Raw genomic sequence first — 8,467 nt, 5'->3', positions numbered from 1 at the left:
CCCCTCCGCAAATTGTAGATCAGGTGTGCTGCAGGGGGGAAAGCCTAAATCCCCCTACCCCCATGCCAGGATCCCAGTGCAGATTGCCCCCCACTCACTGTGAAGTACAAATTGAGCACTCAGTGGAAAACCATGTGACAATTGTGTCATAGTTGGCCCAGAACATTTTGCTGCTCCAGGCAAAGCAGAAAATGCTGCCTTCTTTGTCACGTCCTCTTCTGCACCTGGCTAACTCCTTGGTAGCAGTGGGCATGCACAGAGGAGGTGGCTGGACATGGAGGCAGCTGCAGCAGGTGGTGGCAAAGGAGGCCAGATCGACCTGAGGCAACCTCTTCACTTTGTCTCATGAGCATGAATTGTGTGTTGCTTCCTTGTTTACCCCTGCCTCCACTTTCCTGTCATTCCTCTGCTGCAAACTATTTTGGGCACATTTCTTGCTGCTCTAAAGGTTGTGGAGCAGCTGACTGATGCTCATCCCAGGCAAAACTAACTACACACCTGTGATCTGGCCCTTGGCTAGTTCTGCTGCACTCGGGGAACCCTCAGCAGCAGTGTAGCATCAAATGTACTTCTAATAATTGCTGGTCAATATCACGAGAGCTCAGAGAGCAGGAAACAGGGAAGCAAACATCTAGGCTTGTGGGGCACTGATGGTTGTACAAAACATGCTTAGAAAGGAATGGTCAAGAATGGCTGTGGACAAGCAGAGTTAGGAACTCGGCACACAAATGAGTAACCGTGGTGATGTGAGGCGAGCAGAGGCAGTAGGGTGCTCCAGTGACAGTGCTGTGCTCATTGGGGAGAGGTGAGGCCAGGGCTGCTATGGCTTGGCAGTGGCCCCACAAGGGTGTAGGCACCTGTAGGACTGTCACTGCCTGAAGCTCCCATGAACTTGCTGCTGCCATCCCACTGCATCCTCATCCCCACGAGCACAGTGCTGCTGCCAGGAGGGTACCACTGCCTTCAACACCACTCTCATGAGCCACTACTGGTGACAGTGCAAGACTTCAGGAAGCAGGGACACATTCACCAAGGTTTGATCTGACAGTGGGGCCGAAGTCATAGGATCATAGAGTTGGAAGGGACCCTGAGGATCATCCAGTCCAACCCCCTGCAATGCAGGAATATGCAGCTGTCCCATATGGGGATTGAACCTGCAACCTTGGTGTTATCAGCACCATGCTGTAACCAACTGAGTTATCCAGTACCAGTCCACCTCATACGCCTTATACAAAGACTTTCCCACCCCTAAACCATGTTCCCATAACTTACAGGTGGTGAACCTGTAGGCCACAAGTGGTAAAAGGTAAAAGGTAAAGGTACCCCTGCCCGTACGGGCCAGTCTTGACAGACTCTAGGGTTGTGCGCCCATCTCACTTAAGAGGCCGGGGGCCAGCGCTGTCCGAAGACACTTCTGGGTCACGTGGCCAGCGTGACATCGCTGCTCTGGCGAGCCAGAGCCGCACACGGAAACGCCGTTTACCTTCCCGCCAGTAAGCGGTCCCTATTTATCTACTTGTACCCAAGAGTGCTTTCGAACTGCTAGGTTAGCAGGCGCTGGGACCGAGCAGCGGGAGCGCACCCCGCCGCGGGGATTCGAACCGCCGACCTTTCGATCGGCAAGCCCTAGGCGCTGAGGCTTTAGCCCACAGCGGCACCCGCGTCCCATAGGCCACAAGTGGACCTTGACTTAATTTCATGCATTCCATAACACCTCCTGAAGCTGTCCCCATTTATTTCTTCAAATTCCACTAAATAATCATCAGAGTACATGTACTGCGATAAATGGATTAGGTTAGTTGAGACTAATTTTAGTCCATTAATTTCAATGGTTCTACTCTGAATGTGATTTAGTTTGATGCAGCTCTAAATCATCTGTGTTCCTTGTTAGAATCCTGTTTCAGATTCATGCCATTTCTCTAAAAAAGACATTTACAGTGGTACCTCGGGTTAAGTACTTAATTCGTTCCAGAGGTCCGTTCTTAACCTGAAACTGTTCTTAACCTGAAGCACCACTTTAGCTAATGGGGCCTCCTGCTGCTGCCACGCTGCCGGAGCATGATTTCTGTTCTCATCCTGAAGCAAAGTTCTTAACCTGAAGTTCTGGGTTAGCGGAGTCTGTAACCTGAAGCGTATGTAACCTGAAGTGTATGTAACCCGAAGTACCACAGTATATGTATTGACCAAAAGATCTCTTGCAGCAGAATTTTACCTGTTTGTTTTTATACCTTGAGAAATTGCCTGGGTTCTTTATCCATTTATTGTTGTAGTAAGATGTTGAGAACCCTAACACGTGGTTATCTATTTTTAAATGCGCCATTTATACTAGTCAGCTTAGAAATATATAGCAGCAGTTTACAAGACGCGTGAATTATAAACTTTTGAGCCTGATAAAATCTGATGTGTCTAGGCCAGTTTGCCTAGACTAGACATAGAAATCTAATTCCTCAAGCATCCCTACATCTGTGTACCCCACACATTTTTCTGTTGAAGGTGTAGGACAGCTGCTGCTTTCTCAAATTAAAGCAAGCAAATAGGCCAACTTCAGCACAAGAAGTTTTTAAAAGTATTGCAGAAGTGAACTTCAATATATTTGCAATTTTTGTCTCCTTAGGTGCCTGTGTCAGTGGCCATGATGACTCCCCAGGTGATCACCCCTCAGCAAATGCAGCAAATTCTCCAGCAACAAGTTTTGTCTCCACAGCAACTTCAAGCACTTCTCCAGCAGCAGCAAGCAGTTATGTTACAGCAGGTAATGTTGGGTGCTCGTTGGAACAGTTAGCATAGCTCAGGCACATCCACAAGCATGAAGAATGTTATATGTGGCTTATGTACTCAACAACATTTTTTCTTTTTTTCTTTTTTGGTACTTGTATGCCCATGGCGTAAATCTATGTGCAACACTCTCATCCCTCAAAGCTGCAGTAGGAAAAAGTTAGTTTTTCTGCTTTAAATACTCCACATCAGATAACAGGAATGGCAAGTGCAGTGTGAATAGGGAACAAATCAATATTTAAATGTTCAAGCATTTAGGCACATTTTGAGTTGTAGTTTGTCGAATGAAGTGTAAATAGACCTTGAGATAATTATTGCTTTAAAATTCATAACACTTTAGTTCTCCCTTTAGTCATATAAGTGGAAAGCAGTTTTAAGAAATTAAATTTACCGGCATTTTTATCAGAGAGAATGTAATTTTATTTGAAAGTTCTTTCAAATAAAACCTGCCACTGTAGCGACTGGAAAGGCAGAAGTAGGTTGCTCTTCCTAAAGCCCAAAATCTGAAATGTGAGTCAAGAATCCTTTAAGCCTCTCATTCCTAGAACAAAGGCAGTGTCATTAATCACACATTATTATAGTGTGCATTATAATTTTGCCTAACTTTGGGGGCATATGCTAATTTAATGTAATTATGATGAAGAAAATAATGTCTTCATTCTTAGTATGTTTAAACACTTGATATGTAGCATCATGGAAATTACAGACAAACTGTAATTTTCAAATGTCTGCAACTGTAAATCTGGCATCCTGCTGAACCAGGTGGCAGATTAATTAACTCTCCACCTTAGCATCTCTGACGAATAGGGCATTTTGTTTGGCCTTGCAGAAACTTTTGAATATTTACAAGTGGTAGGTTTTCTACTTGAGGCTTTTTTTGAAGTTGAATGGGTGTTGCATTTAAGTGTGATAATTTGGGGAGTTAGTTGGGCTCTGCTGTACGCTTTTTGGAATACAGATTTTCTGTGCCCTTTTGTTTAGGATATTTTGGAATCTGCAATGGAAAATTTCAGAGCTGCCTTGGAAAAAAATGTATGTAGATCTGTCTCTTCAAACTACATTTTTATTCTGAGGTGCATCCTAATGACTATCCTACCACATGCCAATCTAGAAGAGTTTAGGAGATTTATAATACTTGAAACTTTGCCTTTGTTTATTAAAGTCAAAATGATTTATTCAGCAACAACTTCAAGAGTTTTACAAGAAACAGCAAGAGCAGTTACATCTTCAGCTTTTGCAGCAGCAGCAACAGCAGCAGCAACAGCAGCAACAACAGCAGCAGCAGCAGCAACAGCAACAACAACAGCAACAACAACAGCAACAGCAGCAACAGCAGCAGCAGCAACAGCAGCAACACCCAGGAAAGCAAGCAAAAGAGGTAGAACGTAAAAAGTTAACTGATAAATCATTGCTGGTGACCAGGTAGAGGATGAAAAGAGCTAGAGGTTCTTGTTTTGTTTTGTTTTTAAAGATCTTCTGTCTGAGAAGCTGTTGGTGTAGAAACAGCTCAGGGCCAGTCCACATGGTCAATTCTGCCCCCACATGATGCTCACCAAGGACATCTTCTTGCAAAGAATGCCTTTTATGGACTAAGTTCTACATAGAAACAGCCTCTGCTTCTAAGGGTGATTCCAGTAATGGCAGAAGTTCTAGGGGTGGGGAGCAAGCACTCTTGTACATGCAGAAATCGCCACCTAGTAGAGGAAGCTATATCTATGGAGATTCTGGTTTATATAATACATTATCAGTATAAAAATGAGCTTGGGGAGCATTGCATGGAAACAAAATTGAGCTTGTGAAATGGCCCATGGGACAGGTGAGAAGGTTTTAAAACACCTGCCAAAACACACAGACACCCACTGATAAATAGTTGAAGTATTATACAAGCTTGAGATCTGCATTCTTCATCAGGCAAAATAACCCATACTGAGTACTCTGAATAATCGTTCTGCCTGAGGAAGGATTCTGTATAATTTGAACTTTTGCTCCAACAAAGGATAGAATCTCACCAGTTCTCTTATCTTTCTGTGGGATCAGTACAGGCATAGACATTTTTGTATTGCATGACCATTCTTAAGAGTAATAAAAGTAAAATGGCACAACTTCTCTTGTTCATAAGTATGGGACCTGAGGATTACCATCCAGTTCTGTTGTCCCCTAATCCCATGAATATTTGTGTGATAATCTAATGAGCAAAGTCCCAGTTATTTGGAATACATAAAGCATCATAAACTGATGCAAGAACCCTTCTTTTCTTTAGGACACAGGACAAAGATCACACAAATTTAGTCCATTATTTAGAAAAGGATAACAGGGAGGCAGGCAGAGGAGGAAAAGTGGGGGGAAACTGGTCACAGATTTTGAAGTCACAGACCCTGATTAATGAACTGCTACTGTATGTTTGGAGTGGTGAGCCGAAAGTTACAGTTTGATATGCTCATAAATCAACCTGACAAGCCGGCTTCTCAGACCTAGCTTGCACTTGTCAGCAAACTGCATCAACTATAAACATAATACAAACAAAACATGTGAAGTAGTTAAATTGATCAGCAGGTATCGTCGACGTTGTCTTGTAGCTGCCCATTATGCAAACGTGCGGGAAACCATTCTGACCTCCCGAGGCTTTGTTTCTGTTTGGATTTGTGAATAGAATTTCAGACAGCCATCAACTATGGAATAGAAATTGCTCCCTTATTTCTCTCGAGGCTCCGGGCAATCCACATGACTTGCTCCATTATGCAGTCTGTTTTCCAGTGAGCGCATCAGAAGTTTCTCTTTTCCCCAAACTGAGAAAAGGAAAGGTCTTCCGCAGCAGCTTGTCTTTCTCTGAAGTGTGACTACCTCCTCATACCCTCCTGAGCCTGAAGAACTCCAGTTTGTCTTGTAATGCCTCACAAAATTGGAAGTTATGCTTTCCCTTATAATAGGCCGCTTCTTTGCCTTGAGTATAATGCCAGGGTGTTTTGTGGGGTTTTTTGTTTTGTTTAATGTATTCCAGCAAGAGCTGCAAAGGAGCCAACAGGCCAGTAAAATGAAGGCTACATCCCAGTTTACTAATAGATCACTGGAGACTTCATTTATGGGCCACTGCGGATCATACTTATTCAATTGGAAAAACAAGAGTGCCTTTGAATCACAGACAGTTGTAAAGAGTTACACTTTCAGCAAGATAAATTTGTTATCATCTATCATGAAGTGAACATTCCCCCCCCCACAAAAAACCCCCAGCTCCCCTTTAGAACAGCTGTTGCCTGCCTTCTTCTGACACTTTGCTGAAAAATAGCATATTGTTGCCTCTTTTTTACTAATAACCCAATCACTTTTAATAAAAACAAATCCCTTTGTTAAATAATAAAAATAATCAGATCCTGTTTCTGTAAATAGCGTTATTATTTAATAACAGAAACAAAAGGGGGGAATGAGCTGACACTGCCTTGCTCTACAGCCTTCATTGCAATCTTTACTCTCTGTTCCGTTTGTTTTTGGGTTTTCTGCAGCAGCAGCAGCAGCAGCAGTTGGCAGCCCAGCAGCTTGTCTTCCAGCAACAGCTCCTCCAGATGCAACAACTTCAGCAGCAGCAACATCTGCTGAATCTTCAGCGTCAGGGACTCATTTCCATTCCACCTGGCCAGTCTGCTCTTCCTGTCCAGTCTCTGCCACAAGGTACATAAGCAACATATGACACAACTTATTTCCAGCTCACATCTTCTTCTTGTTATTCCACCCTAGCATGACCTGTGCTCCAGATTTTCCATTCTTTGTTATTAAACCATTTTTTCAAAACAAAAATATTTCTTTCATTTGAGTCCCCATCTGGGTGACATTGGGGGATTTTAGGTTTTAAATCATAAGGCTTTAGGTTTTAAATCATAATACTTTCAAGGAAGAAGGTTTTTTCCTGTAAAAGCTGTACTCATTATAGACAAAGAATTAGTACCCAAACCTTGCTATACACACCACAAATTCAGATATTGGAACAGAGGGCAGGTATTACTTCCTCGTTTGCCTGTTTGCTGGGGAACTGTGCTGTTCAATTTGTTCATGAATGATGTAGTTACAGGGAAACAGTGACGTAGCCAATTTGCTGATGATAGCAAATTGTTCAGAGTGATTTTAAAAAGGAGGCATTGTGACAAGCCCCAAAAGCATCTCTCCAAACTGGGTGAATGGGCAGTAAAATGGCAAATGCAATTCAGTGTAAGTGATACACATTGGAACAAACAAATCTAAATCTAAATTTCACATATATGTCCATGGGGTGTGGATTAGTGGTATCTGACCAGGAATGAGAAATTTGGTTGTAGTTTATAGTTCAATGGAGTCGTCACCCCAATGTGCAGCAGCTGAAAAAAATGGTGATAGCCATGCTGTGGATCATTAGGAAAGGGTTTGAAATAAAACTGTCAATATAATGCCATTATATAACCACACTTGGAATATTGTGTACAGTTCTGGTCTCATTACCTCAAAAAGGATGGTGTGCAGGTGAAATAAGTTCAGAAAATAATCAAGGGATTAGAACAACGAGAAAAGATTTTGGGTGTTTTAGGTTAGGGAAAAGATAAGTAATAGGGGAACATGATAAAGGTGTATGAATTATGCATCTGTGGAGAAAGTGGATACAGAAAAGTTTTTCTTCCTCTCAAAATGCTGTAACTTGTGCACATCCAGTGAAGCTGAATGTTTCAGGAAGAAATTACCTCCTTACACATTGCAAAGTTAAACTGTGCAGTTTGCTTCCACAAGATGACGTGTGGTGGTCGCCAATTTGGAGTGGCTTTGAAAAAGGATTAGACAAATTCATGGAGGATACAGTGATCAGTGGCTACTGGGTACATTGTCCTGTGTTCTTCCTCCCCTAGGAAGGGGAAGCCCAAGTGGTATCCTCCAGATGTTGGACTACAGCTCTCCTTTGCCCCAGCTAGTGTCCACAACATCTGGAGGACACCACATTGGCAACCCCTGCCCTACACAATTTAATCAAGGAAAGTGGGCAAGCTTCAAAATGGAGGTTACACTGCCAAGACAGCTTTATGCAAAAATATTAACATGATAATTTAGGGTTGTCATATTTTGAAGAGCAAATCAAGGCAATCTGTCTCAAATTTTATCCCTGAAAAAGAGGACGTGTCCTGGAAAAAGAGGACAGCTGTCAACCCTATTAGGATGCCATTGATTTTTAGTTTGTGCTTACTCTTCTTTGATCATGTTCTGTTATGGGGTGAGCACACCTGTAAAGGGAAAGTACCACATCTGTTTGTAGTAACATGTGCCCATTTAACTCAGCCTGCAATAAAAAAGACCTAGCTAATGTGGTTTCTCTCCTTCACGAGTGCATTTGTCAGGTGGAGGTGGTTTGCAAGCGCACGTGCACACACTCGCACACAGATCTCCTGCCTTCCCGGTGCTGTGCATCACTGCCACTTACCTAAAGGGAGAGTGTCAAGGCAGTAGGAGCTGTGTGCAGTGGAGGCGTGGCAACAGAGTCAACTCTAGTTGAGCAAGTCAGCTTCATAACCCGTGGCCTGAAATTGGTTTGTTCAGCAACTAGCCATTCTTTGTTCCCTTGTTGGTGCATAATGCTAAGCCATGATTATTTGAAAGCAGAATTAAATTTCACAGAGGTCCTCCTCCTGGTGAGGGTGCAATCCCAACACTTCGCTCAGACTGGTGGAGGTGTGTCCACATAGCA

The 8,467-nt window shown here is 43.0% G+C and overlaps 1 protein-coding gene across 28 annotated transcripts in view; it reads left to right on the top strand.

Annotated features, from left to right (window-relative positions):
- The window catches only part of FOXP2 (forkhead box P2), a 345,911-nt gene that overhangs the window by 275,551 nt on the left and 61,893 nt on the right, over positions 1-8,467 (top strand). For 18 of the 28 annotated variants that reach the window (XR_014502095.1, XR_014502096.1, XR_014502097.1 and 15 more), the window contains 3 exons: positions 2,615-2,752; positions 3,956-4,153; positions 6,279-6,438. Coding sequence is in view for 22 of the 28 variants with exons in the window: in XM_083399658.1 (XP_083255784.1) it covers positions 2,615-2,752; positions 3,956-4,153; positions 6,279-6,438 (496 nt within the window). In the remaining 6 variants the exon portion in view is untranslated. Of the gene's footprint in view, positions 1-2,614; positions 2,753-3,955; positions 4,154-6,272; positions 6,439-8,467 lie in introns of all 28 variants that reach the window. The other 10 variants (XR_014502100.1, XM_083399665.1, XM_083399666.1 and 7 more) reach the window with 2 other exon arrangements.

The sequence above is a fragment of the Podarcis tiliguerta genome, assembly GCF_965153285.1.
Source record: "Podarcis tiliguerta genome assembly, chromosome: 10".
Classification (NCBI taxonomy): Eukaryota; Metazoa; Chordata; class Lepidosauria; order Squamata; family Lacertidae; genus Podarcis; species Podarcis tiliguerta.
This window is presented reverse-complemented; position numbering and strand designations above follow the sequence as displayed.